Source organism: Mustelus asterias, chromosome 13 (genome assembly GCF_964213995.1).
Source record: "Mustelus asterias chromosome 13, sMusAst1.hap1.1, whole genome shotgun sequence".
Lineage (NCBI taxonomy): Eukaryota > Metazoa > Chordata > Chondrichthyes > Carcharhiniformes > Triakidae > Mustelus > Mustelus asterias.
In genome coordinates, this window is record NC_135813.1 from 10,785,873 (window position 1) to 10,811,822 (window position 25,950).

Consider the following 25,950-nt stretch of genomic DNA (forward strand, 5'->3'; position numbering starts at 1 on the left):
AACAGGCTAACGATTGTTTAGGTCTGCACCCGCTATTGAATGCCATTTTAATTTGGCCTTATTTGCCTCATGTCGTACTGTATTCATAATCCTACTTGCAGTTTATGATGCCAACTTCATTGGTTGACATCAAATTTCAATGTTCCTTCAACTCCATAGTTAATTTATGTATATAGAAAATAAGTAACCCCAAATTAAACTGTTCACATGCAACTACTGTTTTCCAGCTACTCTTTGCATTCTCCTTTTCAGTGACTTGACTCTCTAGATATTTGATTGAGGAATGACATTCAGCTCATCTTCCTTCATCTGAAAGACCCAAATTCTTCTTTTATGATCTGTTAAATGACTCTTTGCCTTTAGTGTTGTATCCAGGAGTTCATTGCATGTATTACTTACTGTGTGAAGAATCACCTTTGATTCCAGTACTAAACTTGTTCTTTATTACTTCAAACTGGTGTCTCTTGAGTCTAGCTCGCAAGTTTTTGGATTTGCCTTTGCCTTGCTGGTTTATAAACCTCATGATATCACCACCCCTCAGACCCTTCACGAAAAGGCGAAGTTTCTCCTGTCTTGGCTCTGACGTTGTTCAACCCTTTGGCTGTTCTCTGTGCTGCCTCTAATCCAAGGTGGCATGGTATAGAATGCATGGTCTGACCAGAGCACTGCACAATTTCCCACCACTGCTTTTAATTTCCATTGCCAATCTCTGATTCTATTGGCCACTTTCTTTCTTTGTTTCTTGCTTAAACTTCTTCAGTCTGTGGCCTTAACTTTTCTTTTACCTTTTCTATGAACACTTTGAAGCTAATTGTGTTACGATTATGTTGGTCTAAATGTTTGCCTACCATAAGGAGCTCGTACTGGGCCCACTCCATTGTCTAGAACCATGTCCCAAGTGGAGCTTCCTCCCGGTTGAAACAACATACTGACTAAAATCAGTTCTGAACATATAACAGAGATTTTCCTTTTCCACCTCATGTTTTCTTTATCTGCCCTTTTTTTTAAAGAATTAAGATCTTCTACATCTATGGTTCTAATCTGCCCGCAAAAGTCAGTTTCCTTTCCACTCGTCAGCATTGTATAATACATGCCCAGTATTGTGACTGGAACTCTTGCTTATTCCTTGTCTCAATCCAAAGCCGTTCTATTCTGGAACACTTCTGTATTTAAAATCAAATATTCTAGTTTTATGAAATATTTTCTTCATCCCACCCATACTGACTACCAGTTCTGAAAGTTTGATATCCTGGAATGTTTAATTGCCAATTCTGATCTGGGAGCTATTTCATTTCTGATCATCTGTCATTATTGTGAGCAACACGCCTTGTTCACTGCTTCCTTTGGAGTCTCCTGCTTCAATCTGCTCTGACAAAGATCAACAACGTGTATTTTTTTTAAAAATTCATTCATGGGACATGGGCGTCTCTGGCTGGCCAGCATTTATTGCCCATCCCTAGTTGCCCTTGAGAAGGTGGTGGTGAGCTGCTGCCTTGAATCGCAGTAAGAAGTCTCACAACACCAGGTTAAAGTCCAACAGGTTTATTTGGTAGCACAAGCTTTCAGAATGTCGCTCCTTCTTCAGGTGAGTCTTGAATCGCTGCAGTCCATGTGCTGTGGGTTGACCCGCAATGCCATTAGGGAGGGAATTCCAGGATTTTGTCCCAGTGACTGCGAAGGAACGGCAATATGTTCCCAAGTCAGGATGGTGATTGGCTTGGAGGGGAACTTGCAGGTGGTGGTGTTCCCATGTATCTGCTGCCCTCGCCCTTCTAGATGGAAGTGATCGTGGGTTTGGAGGGAGAGCAATGAGTGGGTTATAATTCATCGAGCTGATTTGTGCCATTCCTGCACTGAAAATGCAGATGAGAGCTCTCATGTTCTCTGCATGGTTTGATAATTCTATCTTTGTTTAGCACTGGCGGCAAAAATGAATTTTTGAATATTTTCAATCACGGTACAATGTTGAAAGTTGCAATTAATGTTTACGCCATGATTTGTTTATGCACGGCATGGTGCCCATGTGGATGATTGAAGCTCTCCAGTAATCTTGTTTGTTTCCCCTTTTTGCCTTTCCTTCCCACTCCCAGCAAGCGAAAGAGATGGTGTTGGAAATAATCAGAGATAAAGATCAAGGTGACTTCAGGCGGAATGAATTTGGTTCCAGAATGGGAGGAAATAGTGTAGATGTAAGTACTGCCTTCCTTCTGTTTATGTTGAAGTTGTAACAGACTTTTAATGCTTTCAACTGATGGTTGGGCAGACTTTCAGCTGCATTGCATCATTCGGCATGGAACACCCTGTGCTTATATTGCATCATTAGATATGAAACTGTTGTTTTTACCTGTTGGCATGAGTTGAATCCTTCATGCCTGTAAATTTATTCAAGTTCATCCAGATTATAATGTCTGCAGTCCAGGTTGCAGGCATGACCATTCACCTCTCAGATGTCTGTTAAGTATAACCATGGCACTCTATTGAAATACATTTAGGATGCATATTTTGGATTATCCCCATCAATGTAGATTTAAATGCACTTAAACAGCTGGTGTTCTCTCATACCTCAATTAATCCCAATCCTGTTAACAGGTTTAACTGTTGGAGATATTTTCGTTTGAGAATTCTGCACAATATTTTGAATATTTTTCAGCCCAGCCTTGAGGTCCCCAGTAGCTCCAGGAAGGGTATTTGGCGTGTATCTAAACTATTTAAACCAGGTAGATCCAACGTGCAATTTCTAGTCTGTGTTGAGCTAATCTTTTGCCAATGGAAGCATTAATCGCACCTTGAGATAATGAGTGGAAAATTGGCAGCATTCCTGCTCCTGATCTCAAACCAGTGCTTGAAGTGGATGTCAGGTTAAGGACAGAATGGGGCTTGTTTGGTATGCCCCAAGGTTGAACGATGGCCTTACTCATTACTGTCATGCAGAGAGATCAGGGTGTCCTCGTTCATGAGTCACAGAAAACTAGCATGCAGGTACAGCAGATAATAAAGAAAGTGAATGGAATGTTGGCATTTATAGCTAAAGGAATAGAATATAAAGGTAAGGAAGTATTGTTGCAACTAAACAAGGCATTGGTGAGGCCGCCTGGAGCATTGTACACAGTTTTGGTCCCCTTAATTGAGGAAAGATGTAGTGGCATTGGAGGCAGTTCAGAGGAGGTTCACTAGATTGATCCCAGAGATAAGGGGTTTGTCGTATGAAGACAGATTGAACAGTTTAGGCCTATACTCGCTGGAATTTAGAAGAATGTGGGGAGATCAAATTGAGGTATGCAAAATAATAGGTATGGATAAAGTAGACGTGGGACGGATGCTTCCGCTGGTGGGGCATTCTAGGACGAGAGGTCATGAATAAGGGGTCGCAAATTTAAAACAGAGTTGAGGAAAAACTACTACTCCCGAAAGTTGTGAATCTGTGGAATCTGCTACCCCAAAATGCGGTGGATGCTGGGACAGGGAGTACATTTAAGGAGGAGTTAGACAGATTTTTAATTGGTAATGGGTTGAAGGGTTATGGGGAGAAGGTAGGAAAATGGGGATGAGGAGCATATCAGCCATGATCGAATGGCGGAGCGGACTCGATGGGCCAAATAGCCTAATTCTGATCCTATATCTTATGAACCTATGAATAGTCATGTGGGAAAAGTCTCAGGTACTTGATGGAACTGTAATTCAGCAAGGACTCCCCCCTTCAGAATGGAAGTGGAAAATAGATTCTATCTGTTGGAGTTGGATGAAAATCCTACAGGCTAGATGTTGGCGTCCTGGAGGATTGGCATATTCCTCGTGACAGTTAGTTCATGAAGTTTTACGAAGAAACAGGTCGATGAGTTGACCTGCCAAGGGCCAACTGGTTTTGTAGGGTTAAAAGAATATTTTCAAAACAGAGACTCCACTATTCGGAGTAAATTGGCTAAGTTGATGTGATAAACATTTGTAAAGGCCAGTTCATAAGAATGTGTGTGGAATTAAAACTTTCTCTTTTCCCTCACCTCCCAGGTTGCTGTGCCTAGGTTTGCTGTTGGTATTGTAATAGGAAGAAATGGCGAAATGATAAAAAAAATTCAAAATGATGCTGGCGTTAGAATTCAGTTTAAACCAGGTAAGGAGACATCACCTGGTATGTGTACAGAAGAGACCCATTCAGTTTTGATTTTAATGCAGCTCTTATTGTATGTCACCTTCCCCTCATTTTCTTACACTGCCCAGCCTAGAGCAACCCCAATCATTCTTGCACCTGTACCCATATTCTTTGAATTTGTCCAATTTGAAGCCAAAGGTCGCAGGTAAATGTAATTAAATCAAACAAAAATTAAGGAAAAGAGCGGTCACTTAAATGACATTTGGTTGCTTGTTCTACCATAACTGATCATTGATTTCCATTCTACTGGTATTAGATGAAAATATTATGCAGATAAATCCCAATTGCTTTACTGCTGAATGTCCTTTACCATTCAGACAGATAGTATACAATCCTAAAAATGGCAGACATCTAGTAGTCTGAAAAATGACCCCTTAGCATAATTTTAGGGGGAGGTAATGGCCTAGTGGCATTATCGCTAGACTATTAATCCAGAAACTCAGCGAATGTTCTGGGGACCCGGGTTTGAATCCCATCACTGCAGATGGTGGAATTTGAATACAATTAAAACAAAAATGTGGAATTAAGAATCTACTGATGACCATGAAACCATTGTCGATTGTCGGAAAAACCCATCTGGTTCACAAATGTCTTTAGGAAAGGAAATCTGCCGTCCTTACCTGGTCTGGTCTCTCTGTGACTCCAGAGCCACAATAATGTGGTTGACTCGCAACTGCTCTCCAAGGGCAACTAGGGAAGGGTATTAAATGCTGGTCAGCCAGCGACACCTACGTCCCACGAATGAATAAAAAAAATTGAATCACTGAAATCCCTTTGACAGATTTTGAAGTTGAATAGCTTAGAATCTTCGAATCCCTACAGTGCAGAAGGAGGCCATTCGGCCCATCGAGTCTGCACCAACTACAATCCCACCCAGGCCTTATCCCAATAACCCCATGCATTTACCCCAGCTAGTCCCCCTGACACCAAGGGGCACTTTAGTATGGCCAATCCACCTAACCCACACATCTTTGGACTGTGGGAGGAAATCGGAGCACCCGGAGGAAACCCACGCAGACATGGGGAGAATGTGCAAATTCCTCCGAAGTGCAGGCACAGGCATGCTGGGCTGAATGGTCTTTCTCTACTGGTGTCATTCTTTGTCAGAGGGAGGATTTCCAAACACACGTTGCAGAATTGCATAACTGCATTGGGCTAATTGAAACTGGTCAGGCAAAGTCCATTTCAGAGTTCACTGGAAACTTGAGTTTAAAGCAAATGCTCAGGCTATTATGCCTGGAGAACTAAGAAGCAGAATTAAAAAGGTGATCTTAAAATACAGTTTGTAAGGATCTTCCAAAAGAATCCCGCCTGAATTAAGCAGTAGCAAAACAAAACTCCCAGTTACCTTCTCGTTACAGTTAATAGACATTTCCGGTTTTGGCTCTTGTTTATCAAGCCTGTGATGTATTTCTCAACCCCTTGCATTTGCCAGACATCTGACGTAGCAAACATTTAAATCACTGTATAAGACAGCAGTAATGTTTCAGATGATTACTGTCAGGTTGGTGTTGTGATGTGGAGATGCCGGCGTTGGACTGGGGTAAACACAGTAAGGAGTTTAACAACACCAGGTTAAAGTCCAACAGGTTATTTGGCAGCAAACGCCACTAGCTTTCGGAGCACTGCTCCTTCATCAGGTGAGTGGGAGATCTGCTCAGTGACAAAAGATACACTCACTGAGCAGATCTCCCACTCACCTGACGAAGGAGCAGCGCTCCGAAAGCTAATGGCGTTAGTGTTGAAGCAGCTCCATTAGTTGTACTGCAGTGTTTTTCAGTCTAATCATTTTAGAAAGTTGTTTTAAGATTGGTTGTCTGCTCCATTTAATGAGGCCATCTATTAATGGGACTGCTACTAATTCTTCATTCCAGTTAACTGGCTTTGTGGGTTTACTGGGGAAAGATATTTACAATTCTTTATTAAAAAGGGTCCTAGTTGTGAGATTTTTCAGGCCAAGTTGCATTGTCAATGAGTTTGCTTGTGATATGCAGGTTGTCCTCTACTGTAAAAATAGCACAGTAAGAGTTTTAACGACACCAGGTTAAAACTCTTACTGTGTTTACCCCAGTCCAACGCCGGCATCTCCACATTGTAAAAATAGCAAGCAGTTTCATTCACTGGGCTGGCAAACAAGTCTAACTTTACACTTTTTGGGGATTGTGGGGGGAGGAGGGTCACTGTTTCTGTTTTTTTTTCCCAGTCCTGTCTTCCGAAAGTATTGACGCCTCTTGAGCATTTTGGGGGTTTTGGTACATCCTTCAGGTGGCCATTCTTCCTGGACCAACTTGACAGACAATTTAATTTTGGCAGGTGGCACTGTTAAGTGTGATTCTGTATTCGCATTCCAACCATTATTCTGTAAATTGAGTTTGTCTTTATATGCCCTGTTTGTGAACAGAATTCCCACCCACCTGAAGAAAGAGCTTAAAGCTCCAAAAGCTTGTGGCTTTTGCTACCAAATAAACCTGTTGGACTTTAACCTGGTGTTGTTAAACGTCTTACTGTGTTTACCCCAGTCCAACGCCGGCATCTCCACATCATCCCCTTGAGTCGCCAGATGAGCAGCAAGGCCCCACCACCCCAAGATTCTGCCCTGATATTTTTCAGTGTGTTACACTCCGTGGCCCATTTGTTCATAGTGGCAATGAAGGAGTCTTTAAAATATTTAATTATTGATTCAGCAAGAGTTAAAGCTCTCAAACTGTAAAAGATCTCATGGCCCTCTGCCCATCATTAATGGGACTTTTCAACATTTCTCTATCCATGTGTCTCTGCCCTGCGACCCCCGATCTGTAAAAGATGCTTGGAGCTGAACGTTTCTCACCAATGTTTTTGTTCTTCTAGATGACGGTATAATGCCAGACAGAATTGCTCAGGTGATGGGACCTCCAGATAGGTGTCAACATGCTTCTCATATGATTAACGAACTTATTCACACTGCGCAGGTGAGCAATCAAAGGCTTTATGAAGCAAAGAAATATCCATGGGTGTGCAGTTTCCACTTAACTTCTGCTATATGTCAGTACATCGGAGTGGAGTTGGACCAACCAACATTAGGGAATTTAAAAAAGGAGCTGTGCGTGTAATTGCTGACAGAAGTGTTTTCTGCAATGTACACAGGTTCAAGGTTCAACTCACCTGAGTTGGGTTCCACCCACAAAACTCATCACAGCCCTCGAATCGAGATTGTGTCAATTCAAGAAGGCCCTTCAAATTGAACTCATTATCTATTAAGAAACTGACTGGTGAAATTATTAACCATTCCAGCTGGCAGACGACACCGTGTTAACCACAGTCGCGAACATCAAATAATAATCTTTAATGGGGAAAAAAAATCAATTTTATTAAGCTGTTTAATTGCCCTGGTTCATTTAAGCTTTAGTCTTTGTAACTATGCAAATTAATTTAACAGTAACATGAGGCAATACCTAACCTGCACAACTTCTAACGTTTTATACGCACTTTCACCATGAAATCCAAAGTGGAAACTTTATATTATTATAGTTCTGTAAATCTTGTATTCTTGTTCGTCAGTCACTTTGTTTCAGTTTGCCACAATCGTATTTTTTTTTCTCCATTCCTTCCTTGCCTAGATTTCTTCCCTTCTAAAGGTACTGGCGCATATTGGTATAAGATTCTGTGGGCCCCTCGCCCAAGGGACTATCTATCTTTGTATTTAAGCCTTGTCTCACACACGTGTTGACAAACATTCAGTAGACTTCAGCACCTCATTTTATTTGCAATTGCTGCTAATTTCACATCTACCTGGTTTTAAGTGAAACTTTTCAGGAAATGTATGAAGCTTAGTGTATTATTGATCTTTTAGTTTGATTTAAGTGAAATCCTTATAGAATCCCTACAGTGCAGAAGAAGGCCATTCGGCCCATCAAGCCTGCACCGACGACAATCCTACCCAGGTCCTATCCCCATAACCCCATATATTTACCCTAGCTAGTTCCCTTGACACTGAGGGTCAATTTAACATGGCCAATCCACCTAACCCGCACACCTTTGTAGTGTGGGAGGAAACCGGAGCACCCGGAGGAAGCAGACGCAGGGAGAGCGTACAAATTCCATGCACGCAATCACCCGAGGCTGGAATTGAACCTGGGTCCTTGGCGCTGTGAGGCAGCAGTGCTAATCTCTGTGCCACCGTGCCGCCCTAATGTAGTGGTCTGCTGTGCTTATACTCAACCAATTCTTCAAAAGTTGGTTGAATAGGTGACTATCAAATCAAAGTGTTATGTACAATTAAGCTTGGAATATATAACTTTAAAATAGGTCCTGAATTATGTCGATGGGGCTTTTCCTTCTGTTAGCCTAAATTTGTGTGATACTTTGCCTATACTTCATGTCTGCACTGCAACATTAGAGCTAACTTGTATATGTTTAAAATTTCCTGACTGTCGCTTCAGGAAAATTATATCCCCTCTCATTTATCTTTGCCCAATTCAGTTTGAATTACTATATTAAACTATTGTATAGCTTTTGATGGAGGAATAGAACGTACTAAAATATTGGGACTGAGCTATTGGAGCTGCGAGGTGAATTGGTATGTTGCAATACTAGTTTCATTCCATTAGATGGAGTGTACTTACACAGCTCAATGATTGCTTCTAGTGGAAGTAAAGCAGTGTTGAAACTGACTGGACTCTTGCAAGGTTTCCCAAACCTGTCAGCGCCTGGATCATAAAACTAATTGTCCATCCCAGCGTTAAACAAAAATCAATTTATCTGTCGCTGCTCGATGCATTTTAATCAAAGCCTCCATATAAATAGTAACAAAACTATATTTGTACCTCTGCTCTGCAATTTGTTAATGCATCTTCATTCTTTCAGGAAAGAGATGGCCAATCTGGCTTTGGCGGTCCTGGAAGAGGACGGGGCAGGGGTCGTAGTGACTGGAACATGGGACCTCCAGGTGGCATGCAGGAAATAACATATACAATACCCGCTGATAAATGTGGCTTAGTTATTGGAAGAGGTATGATGATCTGACAGTGCGTAATTGCGGTGAACTTCATCAATTGCAAACTTCACGTCACACTTGTAATTACTATACAACAATAGAAAAAATAGGACTTTGAGTGAAAACCTGAAATGGCGGAGCAGTGGCTTTTAATGAGGGTCACATTTTTAGTTGTGTAGTGTCGTGGTTTTAAAAAAAAGGGCGCATGCCTCCAAGGTTTAATCAAGTGACGGGTTTTATTGAAAGGAGGTTAACTCTACAGGCTGTTTAGATATTGCCCATTTGCCTGTGCAAACGTCCGATGTCATCAGTGACATCACATGACCAATGTCTTAAAGTGCCCCTGCAAAGCTGCTAGTGAGGAAAGACTAGAAATAACATGAATACACAACACTCGCCCCCCCCTCCTGCCCCCATCCCCCTTAAATCAAAGGTACCTGACATCAATAACAATATAACATTATCAATCAAAATTAGCAATAAGAACAATTAATAACAGTCAACAGGTCAGACTTTCCAGAAGCTGTCGCCATCTGTGTGGTTTTCGGCAAACTTCAGGTGTCACCTTTTTAGTGCTTACTGCAACCTCTGGTGTCTTTGGCTTGGTTTAGATGTTGTCGGTTGCTGTCTTAACCGGAGTCGGCACAGTGTTCGGAGATTGACTTGGTGTTGAAGTGTTCTCAACTGAAGTATTATCTTCCCTAGTTGGTTCGGGAAGTCCCATGTTCTCAGGAATGTCCAGATCTTCTCTTGGCACAGCTTGATGTGGACTCTTGTCAGTTCTCTCTCTGGCAAGTGGTTACTGTTGCCAAAGGTTGATCCGCATGTCTTCCACGTATATGACATTGTCTTGTCTTTGTATGGTGTAGGAGAGCGGGCCTGTCTGTGCTAAGACAATGGCAGCTATCCATTTTTCACTTGTGATATAGTTCCTTGCCAGAACTTCTTGAGCCCAATGAAAAACAACTTTTTGCCTTCTTCTCTTGTCTTTTAGCCTGATTTTGCTGTTTTTTCAGAGCTTTCGCTTCTGAGGCTAGCCTCCTCCTCCTCCTCTTCTCCACCTCCTGGTTGTATTTTTCTTGCAGTTCATTCATTTTGAACTGTAAATCACTGCTGAGCATGACACACCCAGATAGATCTTAGCTGGAGTACGGTGGAGTGTTCTGCAGCTGTTGGAGCTCTTCGATTTTGCTCAAGCTAAGTTTCCAGCTTCTTTAGCCCCAGGCCGTCATAGGATCATAGAATCCCTACAGTACAGAAGGAAGCCATTGGCCCATCGAGTCTGGACCGACCACACTCCCACGTTGGCCCTACCCCCTTAACCTCACGCCTTTACCCTGTAAACCCCCGACAATTTAGCATGGCTAATCAACCTAACTCTCACATCTTTGGAGTGTAGGAGGAAACTGGAGCACCCGGAGGAAATCCACACAGGCATGGGGAGAAAGTGCAAATGCCACACACACACTGACCAGAGGCCGGAATTGGACGTGGGACCTTGGCACTGAGGCAGCAGGGTGCCACTGTGCCACCTGTCAATCTGTTTTTTTTTGTTGCCAACAGCTACCCCTCCAGCCTTGCATGCCAGGGCCTGCTTTACCCAAATCTTGTGCCGTGCCTCCGTCTGACCCTGCGTCGTCTTCCCTCGGGGTTGCATTCTCACTGCAGTCACCTTTGCGTTTAGGATCTTGTTGCTGAAGCCGTTGTTTCTGAGGATTTCCCAAAGGGTTCTCACCCTTTAAGAGCATATCAAGCTTAGCCTTTTAAAGGGGACTGGGTTGTTGAGCAAGACCAGGTCATGGCCTTCATAATCTTATAGAAACATATAAGATTATGAAGGGAATAGATAAGATAGAAGCGGGGAGGTTGTTTCCACTGGCAGGTGAAACTAGAACTAGGGGGCATGACATCAAAATAACGGGAGCAGATTTAGGACTGAGTTGAGGAAGAACTTCTTCACACACCGTTGTGTATCTGTGGTATTCCCTGCCCAGTGAAGCAGTTGAGGCTACCTCATTGAATGTTTATAAGGCAAGCATAGATACATTTTTGAACAGTAAAGGAATCAAGGGTTATGGTGAGCGGGCGGGTAAGTGGAGCTGAGTCCACAAAAAGGTCAGCCATGATCTTATTGAATGGCAGAGCAGGCTCGAGGGTCTACTCCCGCTCCTAGTTCTTATGTTCTATGTTCTTATGGTTCCATTGATATGTTCATTGGACTTTGGATGCTGCTGCACAGAGTGAAATAGGGAAGGGATATTGATGTTGCGGACTGCACTCTGAGCAGCTCCAACTCTATTCCTTTGGCCACATGGAGCAACTCCCATCCAACCCTCCTTCATGAGTTTCTGCGCTCCTGTTGTTACCGTTGTTTACGATCAACAGTCTTTTTATGTTTGTTGACCGTTGATGCATGAAGGAAATCAGCAGCTCTTTTTCCAAACTGAACGTTCTTTCCAATGAACTCGAGATTTCCTGGAGGGTAAGGAATATTTCGAGGCGCGCCCCAATTTCTTGTTGCTCTCTGGTTCGGTATTTGCAAAGTGAGCGCACGTAAATGCTTTCCGATAACCCTCGCTGTATTGTTCAGTACACCTTTGACCATCATTTTTGTCAAAGCATTTTGTATGATCTTCCGTAAGCTCTTCATCTGTCATTTCTTGAACAACATTTATTACAGTATGCTGAGCCTTTGTCGTCTTGGTGCCAGCACTGCCGGAATGAGCCTTGCTACTTTTCCAGCTTTCTCAGCAGCTGGCACTTTCTGTTAACTTTAGGTTTTTGGTTGGACCTGCCTCGGAATCTGTCATGAGATTTACCACGGCCCAATTTGATCTGATCTTTTCCAGCCAGCTTCTTACTATTGGCGCTGGATAGTTTCCTTTGACGATGTGCAAGGACAGGCCTGCAGACTGTCCATTCAACTGCACATTTACATCGATATGACCCCTCAATGGAACCACTTCTCCAGTATAGGCTTTTAACACTATCTTCAAGGGTTTCAAGGTGTTATGGGGCTCTTATAGTTTTAAATTCAGCAAGAGAACCATCGTTGCCATCAAGTGGCCAGACAAAGTCGCAAAGTGGTTTCAAGATGAATCTATTAAAAAAGAGTATAGCTATAGGACTCTGAATGAAGTCATTGAGACCATGAAAAATTCAGAAATATGTAAGTAATTATATTTCAAACATTTGATTACAATTAGTTAGCATATATCAGTAAAAATCTGGGAGCTATCTTTATCCACTCATATAAAAGTACAGTTTTTAAAACCAATCACAATCACCTTACACTTAATTAAAATATCCAATTGGCGTGAGATTTTTAATTGCCTCAATTTAGTTTTCAACGATCTTTTAAACATCCCAGCTATGCCTGGATGTTGGAACGTGAATCAACTTCCTTGTCCAAAAGGCCTTTTCCCAGCTTTTGTATCTTTCTTCCTTTCTTATCTGAAGGTCAGGTGCCTGGAACTAGCTGCTTACTATCCTGCAGTTAAACATTGTGTAAGCTTTTGTGACTTGCCTCTGTTAACCCTTTCACTGGACACAGTTATTAATGTCACTACTATTTTCCTCCATAATTACTAGTATGGATATTAATCCCCCTCGCAATATGCCAAAGCTTTTCTTGGTAAACAGTTTCTGGTACCAGTGAAACTGCGGTTCCAATTGCCACCTCCATTTTCACCCATTGTCCGTCCAGTGAAGGTGTGACCCAGTAATGGTTTGTTGCACCAGCAATAGCCAGTACATTTAATGACGGATTAAATTTGGACTGTGACTCAAATCCTTTCTCTTGCTCTTTATGGATACATTTTCCTTTATTCAGCTTTCCATTTGATGCATTCGGCTTTTGTTTTTGTAATTCTGGTCTGAAACGTGTTTCATTTTCCAACAAGTGTGTTCAATGTGGCCCTTTTTGCCACAATTCCTGCACATGATGTCTTTGCACCAACAATCTGCTGCTGCGTGCCTGGTTTGTGCACACCTGTGGCAATTGAGAGTGTCTGTCCGTGTTCGGTTTTCAGCCAACATCTTAAGAATTCTTTTGCTCGAACTCCACTGCTGAGTTTCTTTGGCTGCTAATTCCATGGATACAGCAATTTCCAAAGCTTTCTTTAGGGTTAGGTTGCTTTCTGTTAACTGCTTTTGAATAACCTCCGTCCTTAAGCCACAGACTAATCTATCTCTCATGGTGTTGTTCAAGATATCCCCGAGTTCACAGTGTTCAGCTAGTCTCCAAGGTAGCTACAAACTGAGAGATCAATTCACACTCTTGGTTATGCTTATGGAACCTAAACCTTTCGGCAATGACTAAAGGTTTTGGTGAACAGTGGTCCTACAATATTTCACTCTTTCATCGTAGGTTTTCATGCCTGTTTTTCCAGCTGTACCAGACTTCTCAGGCGGTTAAATGCTATACCCTACCGCACACTCCTGCATCATGTTCAGGAAAGTTGGGACTATATCAATTGGACAAAATGATCAAATCTCTTTGTATATGGGCTGCCCGCTCTGTATTCTCATCGAATGGTCCCACAGCGTCAGAAACCCCCACCATTTTTACTATGGAACGGGGCCTGCGTGAGCACCATGTGCCATGGATTTTCAGCACTACCGTGCTGCTTTTCTCCCCAAAACAAGGCATATCCAAACTCAGCTTATTTTCCTTTGTTTTACAACACCCTCAACTTTAAATTTGTTGTTGTAGGGTACTTGCTACTCTCTGCGCCCGGTACTGTTACAGATCTTTTTGTGCAGAGCGCGTGGTGAGCTTCTTTCCGAAGTTGTTTTCTTCAGAATCTTCGATTACTTTCCAGTTTCCCCCAGTGCTGTGACCATTGTTTGGCACTTCCCCATCGCCAGCATTCCTGCAGTGATGATTTCAGATAGGCTGTAGGCCTCAAAGGTTTAATCAAAGGGCCGACTTTATTGAAAGAATGTTAACTCTACAGGCTGTTTAGATAGACTGCCCATTTTCCCACGTAAACGGCCAATGATGTCATCAGTGATGTCACGTTCCCCTGCAAAGCTGCTAGTGAGGAAATGCTAGAAATAACATGAATGTACAGCAGGTAGAGAGATAAATGTTTGCATTGGCATCTTCGTTAATTTGACTTACTATTTGCTTGTGGGATGACTAAAAGCCAGCAATAATTGCCCATTCCTAACTGCCCTTGAAAAGGTGATGGTGAGCTGCTGCCTTGAACTACAGTAGTTCATGTGGCTTGGGTGTACCCACATTCAGAGAATCATAGAATTCCTACAGTACAGAAGGAGGCCATTTGACCCATTGAGCCTGCACCGACCACAATCCCATGCAGGCCCTATCCCTATAACCCCATGTATTTATCCAGCTAGTCCCCCTAACACTACGGGGCAATTTACCATGGCTAATCAACCTAATCCGCACATCTTTCGACATTGTCATTAGTAACAGGGTTCCAGGATTTTGGTTGGAAAGATTAGTAGTGTTGCTTCTTGGATTGTTCCTATGGGAGCATAAATGTTTGTCTTGCACTGGAAGGGCTAAAATGATGGGAAGTATTTTTATTTTTTCAAATATAGCCTGTTTCTTGTCTGTATCTAACTCTGATGCCTTGCCCAGTTGGAAGTTTGTCATAAGTGAAAATAATTCAGTTGCTTAATAGATTATAATAATTGTGAATAACATGATATTCCACACTCTGGGAAGAAAAGATCAATATCTAGGAGGCTTATTTGCCACGATTCCTGCATTTCTCTGCAAAGCATAATGATATTTCTGTCCTCCAAGAATTGTAATGAGGGATAAAGTATCCAAATACAAACTGGGGTTCAGAGTCAACATTTTTCACAGCCACCTTGAAGAGAGAGATTGTACGAGTGTTTTTATTCATTCGTGGGACATGGGCGTCACTGGCTGGCCAGTATTTATTGCCCATCCCTAGTTGCCCAAAGGCAGTTGAGAGTCAACCACATTGCTGTGGCTCTGGAGTCACATGTAGGCCAGACTAAGTAAGGATGGCAAATTTCCTTCCCTAAAGGACATTAGTGAACTAGATGGGTTTTTCAGACAATCAACAATGGTTTCATGATCCATAGATTCTTAATTCCAGATTTTTTTCATTGAATTCAAATTCCACCATCTGCCATGGCCTTGGAGGGAGTGCAGAGAAGGTTCACCAGGTTGATACCGGAGATGAGAGGTGTAGATGATGAGAGATTGAGCAGATTAGGTTTGTACTCGTTGGAGTTTAGAAGGCTGAGGGGTGATCTTATAGAGGCATATAAGATAATGAAGGGGCTGGATAGAGTCGAAGTGGAGAGATTCTTTCCACTTAGAAAGGAAACCAGAAATAGAGGGCACAGCCTCAAAATAAAGGGGGGTCAGTTTAGGACAGAGTTGAGGAGGAACTTCTTCTCACAGAGGGTGGTGAATCTCTGGAATTCTCTGCCCACTGAAGTGGTGGAGGCTACCTCGTTGAATATGTTTAAGTCACGGATAGATGGATTTCTGATCGGTAAGGGAATTAACGGTTATGGGGAGCAGGCGGGTAAGTGGAACTGATTCACTTCAGATCAGCCATGATCTTATTGAATGGCGGGGCAGGCTCGAGGGGCTAGATGGCCTCCTACTGCTCCTATTTCTTATGTTCTTATGTTTGATTCAAATCCAGGTCCCCAGAACATTAGCTGAGTTTTTGGATTAATAGTCTAACAATAACACCACAAGACCATTGCCTCTCCTATTGTCCCAAGCCAATTCTGATTTTGCCTAACAGCTGGCCATACCATGTGGGGAGATATATATATATATATATATATAATATATATATATAATATATATGTACTTGGCTTCTAGTCTCCACTTGGTTTCTGGGCAGAGAAGGTTGACAGACCAGGTAGGATCTGTTGGTGTTTGGGGCCAGATCATTGCCATGTGATATTTTTTAATTTCATGTTTTGAATTGTTCATATCTTAAGGGTGGGAAATTTGTTATATCAGAAAGACAAACATATTGAATGTTCAGAGTGATTGATCCTTTTAAAAAGGGTAAGACCCAACATTTTTAATCGCAGTCCACAACTGTGATTTTCCACGATTGTGAATTCTTGTCAAGGGCATGTGAGCTACTTAACTGCCTCCTGAAAGCTTGCTAGGAGAATCATAGAATCCCTACAGTGCAAGAGGAAGATAGTCGGCCCATGAATCTTGCACCAGCAACAATCCCACCCAAGCCCTATTCCCAAAACCACACATATTTACCCTGCTAATCACCCCCACACTAAGGGACAATTTATCACGGCCAGTCAACCTAACTCGCACATCTTTGGAGTGTGGGAGGAAACTGGAGCATCCGGAGGAAACTCATGCAGACACGGGGCGAATTCCAACTTCATACAGACAGTGACCCCAACTGGGAATTGAACCAGGGTCCCTGGCGCTATGAGACAGCAGTGCTAACCGCTGTGCCACCGTGCCGCAATGCAGAACTGTGGGATAGGAAATTACTTTTCTGTCACTGCCACTGAGTATTTCCGCTCTCCTTCCTGGTGTGCAGAAATCCTCACCCTGCATGTATCGATTCCTCACTAATGTGGCTCAAATTGGGAGCTCGACAAGCATTGCCGCGAACGTGTAGCTGACCGGTGGGGGAATTGACCTGCTCCATTCCATGCTTTACCCTTTTACTGGGGTTCCTGGCATCTTCCCTGATGCAGCTCCATGAATTGAATTCCACTGCGCTTTGTGGGTAGACTGCGAAACGTCATGAATTTGACCCAAAGCATGCAGCAGCCACAGTAATGTTAATAGGAGCTAGGATATGAAGGGATGTGAGCTGGAGGAAGAGGGTATCGGTATCAGCTTGAACTAGGAATTGGAAGAATTCGAGCGTGAATTGGGAAAAGGTAGAAAAAGATGTTCGTGGGGAAGGAATATCCACGTGAATGAGAATGGTCTGCCAGAGAGAGCAATGAGGTGAAATAGCCACTATAGCTTCCAATTTTTCAGACAATGATAGAGAATCACTGCAATTTGTGTCTCGATCTTTTGCAATTTCCCAGTGCTCTGGCCATTATGTGCACTTGAAGTGATTCCGTATCTAATCTGAGGGTGTTGATGCTATGGAACCCATTCTGCTTGTATCAATTGGCTTGGGACAATTGGCCAATTTCCATAACTCTGGAACGCCACAAAAATTACCCGTGCACAATTTGAAACTTTTATTTTCTGGTTGCAGGATCTGCCCTGTTGGTTAGAAAGGTATAGGTTCGGGCTAATGAAAGGCTGAGAGAAACAGCTTCAGGAGGTCAGGGAAAATGAGTTGTCCTCTCATTGGCAGCACATGCTGGGCACCCAGGCTGCAGTAAAGCTCTGAGGAGCTTTTATATTTGTTTGAGGTGATGTTCCTCCTTCCTTTGTTTTGTGGTGCTGTTCCTAAAGTTGGAGCTGTTATCGAGAGTGCATGTTGAAATCAGCGTTATGCTGCAAGCGAGTTGCGCGACACTTGTGCTCCTTGCACAGTGGCTTTTGTCAGTTTCCTTTACTTCATGGCGATTTATTAACAGAAGGGTCTCGCATTCTATCCTCTAAACTTGTCACCCAGAACTCTGCTGCCCGAGTCTTCACTCCACCAAGTCTTGTTCACTTAGTCGTAGAGTCATAGAGGTTTACAGCATGGAAACAGGCCCTTCGGCCCAACTTGTCCATGCTGCCCACTTTTTAATCACTAAGCTAGTCCCAATTGGCTGCATTTGGCCCATATTCCTCGATACCCATCTTACCCATGCAACTCTCTAAATGCTTTCTAAAAATACAAAAACTTATCTCCCCTGTGCTTGCTGACTTACATTAGCCCCCAGTCAAGCAATGCCTTGATATTCAAATTCTCATTCATGTTTTTAAATCCCTCCATGGCCTCACCCCATTCTATCTCTAATCTCCTCCAGCTCCACAATCTTCCAAGTTATCTACACTCCTGTGATGGTGCAGCATACATTGTCAAAACCTAAAAGTGAAATTCCAGTTTGAATCAGTTTTGCCTCCCTCTTGTACAGTGGTTAGCACCGCTGCCTCACAGCTCCAGGGACCCGGGTTCGATTCCTGGCTTGGGTGACTGTGTGGAGTTTGCATATTCTCCCCGTGTCTGCGTGGGCTTCTTCCTGGTGCTCCGGTTTCCTTCCACAGTCCAAATGTGCAGGTTAGGTTGATTGGCCATGCTAAATTGCCCCTTATGTCAGGGGTACTAGCAGGGTAAATATGTGGGGTTACGGGGATTAGGCCTGGGTGGGATTGTTGTCTGTGCAGGCTTGATAGGCCGAATAGCCCCCTTCTGCACTGTAAGGTTCTATGATTTTCCAGTCCACCAAAAGTATTATGAAAAAACTCACTTTCTCTTGCGCATTCTGCCTCTTGTACCTCAATGTACTGGATGGACATTAAGTATCGTCACTACTGTTAATAAATTGCCAATTTAAGCTTGTGGAATTTTTGTAGTGTGTCCATTTTTTTACAAAAAAACTTTGGTCATGCAATTGCTAGTTTTGCCCTTTTGAATTAACTGTTCATTAAATTGTATAACGAGTAAATAACTAGGCAACAGCATTCACAAGTTCAGAAATTAGAAACTCTTACCACCATCCCCTCCCAAAACACGCAATTGGGAGAAGTGTGCTGGATGGCCTGAATGGCACCTTCTTACACTGGACTTGGTTTAATGTTTGTGTTTAATCACAGAATCCCTACAGTGCAGAAGGAGGCCATTCGGCCCTTCAAGACTGCACCGTGAACAATCCAACCCAGGCCCTATCGCCATAACTGCACATATTTATCTGGCCAATCCTCCTGACACTAATGGATAATTTAGCATGGCCAATCCACCTAACCTGCACATCTTTGGACTGATGTCTTTGTAACTTCTACACTTGACCATTCCAATGCACTCCTGGCTGGGTCTCGCATTTTATCCTCTAAACTTGCCATCCAGAACTCTGCTGCCCGAGTCTTCACTCCCAAGTCGTCTTCACTTATTTGCCCTGTGTCGCTGACTTAAATTGGCCCCCAGTCAAGCAATGCCTTGATGTTCAAATTCTCATGTTTTTAAATCTCTCCATGGTCTCACCCCATTCTATCTCTAATCTCCTCCAGCTCCACAATCCTCCAAGTTATCTACACTCCTCTACTTCCGGCCTCTTGAGCTTCCCCAATTTTAATCGTCCTGCCATTGATGGGCTGTGCCTTCAGTTGCCTTGGCCCAAGACCTGGAATTCCCCCTCTTCCTCATTTTCCTCCTTTAAGATACCACTTAAAATCAACATCTTTGACCAAACATTTAGTCATCTGACCTATTCTCCCCTTGTGTATCTGTGTCATTTGATTTTATAATACTCTTGTGAAGCACTTTGGGACATTTTATAGTGTTGAAGGCACTATAAATGTAAGTTGTTTGGAGATGTGATTTTGTATTGCATAATGCAAAGGTAATAGAACCTGATGGGAGCAATTTGTGGTGAGGTTATAAGAATGTCAGTTACCAATAAAGCATACCAGTTAATGATTTTATTTTCTACCTACTGTTACCAGTGGACTGAATAACACCAATACTAGATTTTAAAGTTTATTTATTAGTCACAACTTGGCTTACATTAACACTGCAATAAAGTTACTGTGAAAATCCCCTAATCGCCACAGTCTGGTGCCTGTTCGGGTACATTGAGGGAGAATTTACCATGGCCAATGCACCCAAGCAGCACATCTTTTCGGACTGTGGGAGGAAACTGGAGCATCCAGAGGAAACCCACGCAGACATGGTGAAAACGTGTAAACTCCGCACAAACAGTGACCCAAGCCGGGAATTGAACCCGGTTCCCTGGCGCTGTGAGGCAGCAGTGCTAACCCACTGTGCCACTTTATGCTTTACTCAATGGATTATTATATGAAGACCTCTCGAGGGGTGTAGACAATTCTAACACTTGATATTGAATGGATAGCTCACAAAGTTAAGTGGAGAGTCTGGCCAAACTGATCCCCTCATTCAAAAATTACACTGGCATGTTTGATTCGCATTTTTTTGTTAACTAGGTTTAAAGTCTCAACTGTTCCTACAATATAACGGATCAACCTTTTTGGCTGCTTTTGTGCACTGCAAGTGTTAAAATGTTCACCATTTGTTATTGATGTCCAACATTTGTAACTAGTGCTTCAAATCTTCAGCCTTTTAATTTACAGCAAGTGGATAAATGCAAATGAGCCAGAAAAGAGAACTTTGAGAAATGAAAGACATTTTTTCTTTGTCGAGTCCGAGGAGATCTGTTGAAGTCTGCTTTTAGAGAGTTAAACTTTGCCAGTCTCCTTTACATTTTCATGAAGAGAATAATGAAGTGGCTTAAATTTCTGACACAACCCCTGACCTGTTTTAACTAAACTAATGATGGCTGAATGGAGCTGTTTTTAAGATGAAACGTGACTGTGATGGCCCAAAATTGATTCTCTTCTACCCCCCCCCCCCCCAATAAAGCACCCCACCCCCACAAACATCCCCCCCCCCCCCCCCCCCCGCACCACCTCCCCACCCCCAGCCCCACAAAACCCACATTAAAAAAAGACCAGTTCATTTGACTATATTGTGGTTGTGAGAACAGGGGCGGGTGAAGAAGCACACGCTTTGAAAACCCAGGGTCTCATTGTGCACGTCCACAGCTTAATGTGAGTTACAATATGCTGAAGCTAATGTGACATTAATTGTTGGTGGTTGAGGTTTCGGTTCATGATCTTGTGTGAATCTCCTCTCACCGCCCGTCCCCCTTTGGAAGGGAGTGTAATTTAAATCTGACTGCATAAACCAGTGTTTCATGGGTCTTTTCAGGATCACTCTATCTCCCAGTCTCTAAAGTTGATGTCCGGCATTACCTTTTCAGTGGCTCTGACCAGCTGAAAGATGTCTGAAAAGGCTGCGAGGCAATAGAAACGTCAAGTGCTTTCTGTGTTGGGTGAAGGCAGGAGCTAGAAGATAAATCGTTACTTCTCTTCACCGTATTACCATAATAAAAAAAAAATGATGGATAATTCTCTGGTGCTGGGCAGTGTCACTGCTGTCTTTTTAGCGGATTGATTAATTGCTTTACAATTTTCATCAAGTACCATTGCAGTCGGTTTCACATTGCACCCCTGTCAGGCGGAAGAATAGACTGACTGTTGAACGTGTCTGTGACTGGCCACCAAGCGTCTTGTGAGTGACCTCCCCCAGTGGGTGCATTAACCACCAAGGGCATCCCTTTGGACACACTGGAGGAAGGGGGGGGGAGGACAGAGTGAGAGAAGCAGTCAGAGCAAGCATACACAACTCAACAAGTAATTGATGTTAGGACATAAACATTAGATTTTAATCAGCGTGCGGATTTGAAAAGGCTTTGAGCTCAGATTGTTCGGTGAATAAAGCAGTGAAGGGAAGGCGTAAATTGGCTACATCTAGGAAGGCCACGCTTTAATTGATTTTGTTGGGGAATAGCATCGTTTTTTTTTTAAGTTCCTTGGCTTTCCATATGTTTAACAGGTACCCTCCCTGCTGTCTGCAAACATTACAAAAGGATGCAATTAAAAAGGCCACTTTCCCCAGTAACTGTTTGGGGGAAGGGTAAGAATTGTGCTATGTGAGAAATCCTTCTGAATGAATTTCTTTAACGTTTGAAAATCAATTTGGGGGATTGCTGGCGGGCTTTTTGCAGTCATTAAATTTTATAGGATGCATTGTTTTATTAAATTCAAAGTTACAGATTAACCGTAGACATGTTTTTTTTGGCAGTGAAGAGCAAACTGCAGATTAATCGCAGCACATTAAATCATTCAGGAGTTTTTAAAAAACTTGTACACTGAATTCAATGCTTTGAATCACTAACGCCTTCAGCTTGGTCTAGTCTGCTGGCGATGTTCAACATTGTATTGCAGTGTCACATTTCTGAATTTTTGTAGCGGTGTTGTCAAACCCACAGGTTACGGCATTAATAAAGTTAGCACCATTGTTCATTGAAGTTTTTAGCTTGGGCCCTTGCAATTGTTGGTATAAGTCAAATGTCCTGACCTGATTTTGTCACGGGAATTGTTAACATGGTAGTTCGTTCTGGACGCACAAATGTACCATTCTGATCACTCATTGTTTTGTAGTGATTGCTTGTGGTTAATGCTGCCTTTTTAAAGAAAAATACATTCTCAAAAGATACGATTGCATTTTGTTCGCACTCTATTTGTATGTTTGTCTGGCGAAGCACTTTTCACTAGGTTTTTGTGACGATGTGTTGTCATTACTTCCTGCTTGTATGTTTAGCGAGCAGTTCACTTAGTCTTATCGAAACGTGGTCCACCATGTGTCAAATGTCAAAACTTAAAGTTTAATTGTTTTTTGCCAGTCTTTTCTCTTTGCCACTGTCCACGACCACCTCTACCACCAAATTAACCAAGAAAAATAAATCCTAACGCAGCAGACTGAGATGTGTACAATTATTGAATTGGCAGCAGGTCTTTTTTTTTTAACCTGATTGGGGTGTCTTCTGAAGTAGAATGTGCTGTGTAAGCTAGAAAGGAGGTTCCTACATATCCAACTTTTGTACTTTGATCCGTTTAAAGAGCTTCAAAGACATTTGTATGGCTAGGAAATGAAAAGGAAAATATTACTTCAGTATAATATTTGTGTTCATTCATTAGGTTAAATTGCAGCAATCTTCTCGTGCGTTACAGTTGAAATATCCTGCCTTGTCCAAGGGCTAACTAATGCATGTGCTGCTCGTCAAATGTTGATACTTGCATGCAAGCTACAGAAGGCTTAACTGATGATAACATTATAAGTAATGGTCGGGTCCTTTCTGAGGACCGGATCCCTGGGATGGGTCAGAGCTGTTAAACCCTGGCTTGTTAATTAATGCGTGCTATTGTGGGACTTCATCTATTTGGGCTTCCTGAACCCTTTTAACTTCCCCAGAGGGATGGCAGGCAGCCTGCTCTTTGACTAATGATGTACTTGATTTTGCTGGTCAAACAGGTGGACCCCTCCCCATTCCCATTGGCCACCTTGGGGGTTACAGGTGTGAACCTCAATCTTTGTTGAAATAGTGCACGGTGCCTCATTGAGATTTAAGTTTCAGGGTATCTTCGTGTTTTTGGGGGTTGTAATTTGCACTCTTGAGTATTTGTAGAATTGTCTTGTGATCCTTTTGAGATTGTCACAAGGGTTGAAGGTCAAAGCTGGTTCATAGATCATAGAAACCCTACAGTGCAGAAGGAGGCCATTCGGCCCATCGAGTCTGCACATTACCACAATCCCACCCAGGCCCTACCCCTACATATTTTACCCGCTAATCCCTCTAACCTACGCATCCCAGGACACTAAGGGGCAATTTAACCTGGCCAATCAACCTAACCCGCACATCTTTGGACCTGTGGTTGCCTAGCCAATGGCCACATTTAACAACAGATTTGAGTGTAAGATGTTGATATTTAAATGCTCTTTACTCTTTTTTAGCATCCCAGAGGTAAGGATCACCTGAAGTTGGAAACTTTCTGAATTGGCGTTATTGATATAAAAATCCAACAGTTTTGTAGGCAGAGATATTTCCAACCTTGAGTCAATAGTGTAGCTTAACTCAATGATCACATCTTCAGTAGACAGAGAAGTCAATTGTTTTGTTGACGTCCTCTTGGTCTCTGCTTCGGGTCTGTTGTCTCGATCAGACTAAAATGGCTGTTTTTATATCTTACTGATACAAAAGCAATTGGGGTAACGGGAATAGGGCCCAGATTTGGGCCTGGGTAAGATGCTCTTTCGGAGAGTCGGTGCAGACTCAGTGGGCCGAATGGCCTCCTTTCGCTCTGTAGGAATTCTATGGTAATTGCTAATGTGCATGTCTTCAGATCTGCGTTTGTTTATGGGATAGCTTCTGTTAGATGGGGCAGTGACTTCGGTTACCTGTGTTAGCAAATGGTTTGTGAATGCCCGACACTGCAGAATTATTTAAAACTAGAAGGTAACTTGTAGCATACATAATAACTTGATCAATGGTATTCTGGAAATAAACCTGTAGTTAAATCGGTTCTGAGGGCACTTCAACTTTTCCATCTTGTTCTTCAGGTGGGGAGACGATCAAAAGCATTAACCAGCAAACAGGAGCACATGTAGAACTACAGAGAAACCCGCCACCAAATTCTGATCCCAACATCCGAATATTCATCATCCGTGGAGCTCTACAACAGATCGAGCACGCTCGACAATTAATAGAAGAAAAAATCAATGGGGTGAGATTGATTTTTTTTTTTCGCTGCAACTTTTTCCATTTCATTCATCTCAACCATCGTCTTACAGATCAGTTATTGGCTTATTTTAAATAAAACCCCATCCCTGGTCACTGCTGTTGTAAATCGGCTGTGAGGAAACCACAAAGATGGGTTGACATCTATTGATTTCTTTCACCCTCGTGCCAAAGAGTTTACCATCCTGACCAGTGCACTTTCTCCATCCCCTTCTTTTCATGTGTTGCCTCCGCCTCCCCACAGGTTCCTGTTATCCTTCAAAATAATGAACCCTTTTAAATTCAGAGAATCATAAAATGTTACAGCACAGAGGGGAGGCCATTGACCCATTGTGCCTGTGCTGGCTTTTTGGAAAAGCTATCCAAATTTCTGGTGTGTAGCAAATAGATTAAAGTCAAAAGATTCTATGAACAGTCTCTTTAAAATGATGGTGCTTGGATTAGTCCATTCTGAATTCTTAGCTCTTGGCTCAGTGGTAGCAAGCTCACATCTGATGCAGAAGGCAGTGTGTTCATGCCCCTACTCCAATGCACAATCTCAGCCGACACTCCTGTGCAAAACTTAGCGTTGACTTCCAGATGAGATTGAATCAAGACGGCATCTCCCGTGTCTGCTGGGCATAAAAGGTCTTGTGCTACTATTTAAAGAACAGGGGAGTTTTCCCAGTGACGTGGCCAACATTTCATTACTCGCCCTCCATCTAAATCCAGTGATCTGGTCATCAATGGACTTGTTGTTTGTGGGACCTAGTGTGCAAATTGTTTGCTGTTCCTCCATGTGACCATTTCAGAATAAAATAATTTATCAAGCAAGGTGGTGAAAGCATGTAGGCTGTGAAGGATGCTGCTTAAATTCAAGATCTTTCACTTTCTTAGCTTAAATATGTTTTCTGTGCTCTTTTAGGGTCCAGGGCCTGGTGGGCCTGGAGGATTTAACACAAGCCCTTATAGTCAAGGACCACCTGGACACCATCAAAAGTAAGTTATAATTCTACAGTATTTGCATTTTAAACTTGGACAGTTGTTTTCACTTGGTGTCAGGAGAATCTATTTTCACTCTATGTTCATACTCCTTGTTGGGCTGATGAGTGTTTGGAATGGAAATTATATCAGGCCAGCTCATCCGTACCTCACTTCATTTTGGATGCCCCCCCTCCCAGATGCTTTGTTAAAGCTCCACCCCAAAGAAATTGAACAATGTGTGGTTACTATCTTGTTTCAGGGTTTGGAGATTTTTTGGCTATGCAGATCTCTGATATTTATGACACCTCAATAGGAACATAGAAACTAGGAGCGGGAGTAGGCCATTCAGCTCTTCGAGCCTGCTGTGCCATTTAGTATGATCATGGCTGATCCTCTATCTCAATGCCATTCTTCTGAACTCTAGTGAATGCAGGCCCAGTCAGCCCAATCCTCATACAACAATCCTGCCATCCCAGGAATTAAATTAATGCTTTGAACCTCCAAGCTGCTGAAAAACCCTTGACAGATAATAGGTGCATGCGACTCTGCCCAAAGGAACACATCCCACTTCAGTGTCAAAAATACA

The 25,950-nt window shown here is 42.7% G+C and overlaps 1 protein-coding gene across 15 annotated transcripts in view; it reads left to right on the forward strand.

Annotated features, from left to right (window-relative positions):
* The window catches only part of fubp3 (far upstream element (FUSE) binding protein 3), a 126,724-nt gene that overhangs the window by 63,572 nt on the left and 37,202 nt on the right, over nucleotides 1-25,950 (forward strand). For all 15 annotated transcript variants that reach the window (XM_078226362.1, XM_078226354.1, XM_078226356.1 and 12 more), the window contains exons 9-14: nucleotides 2,091-2,189; nucleotides 4,006-4,108; nucleotides 6,995-7,095; nucleotides 8,990-9,134; nucleotides 24,224-24,387; nucleotides 25,306-25,379. In XM_078226362.1, coding sequence (XP_078082488.1) covers nucleotides 2,091-2,189; nucleotides 4,006-4,108; nucleotides 6,995-7,095; nucleotides 8,990-9,134; nucleotides 24,224-24,387; nucleotides 25,306-25,379 — 686 coding nt within the window. The remainder of the gene's footprint in view (nucleotides 1-2,090; nucleotides 2,190-4,005; nucleotides 4,109-6,994; nucleotides 7,096-8,989; nucleotides 9,135-24,223; nucleotides 24,388-25,305; nucleotides 25,380-25,950) is intronic.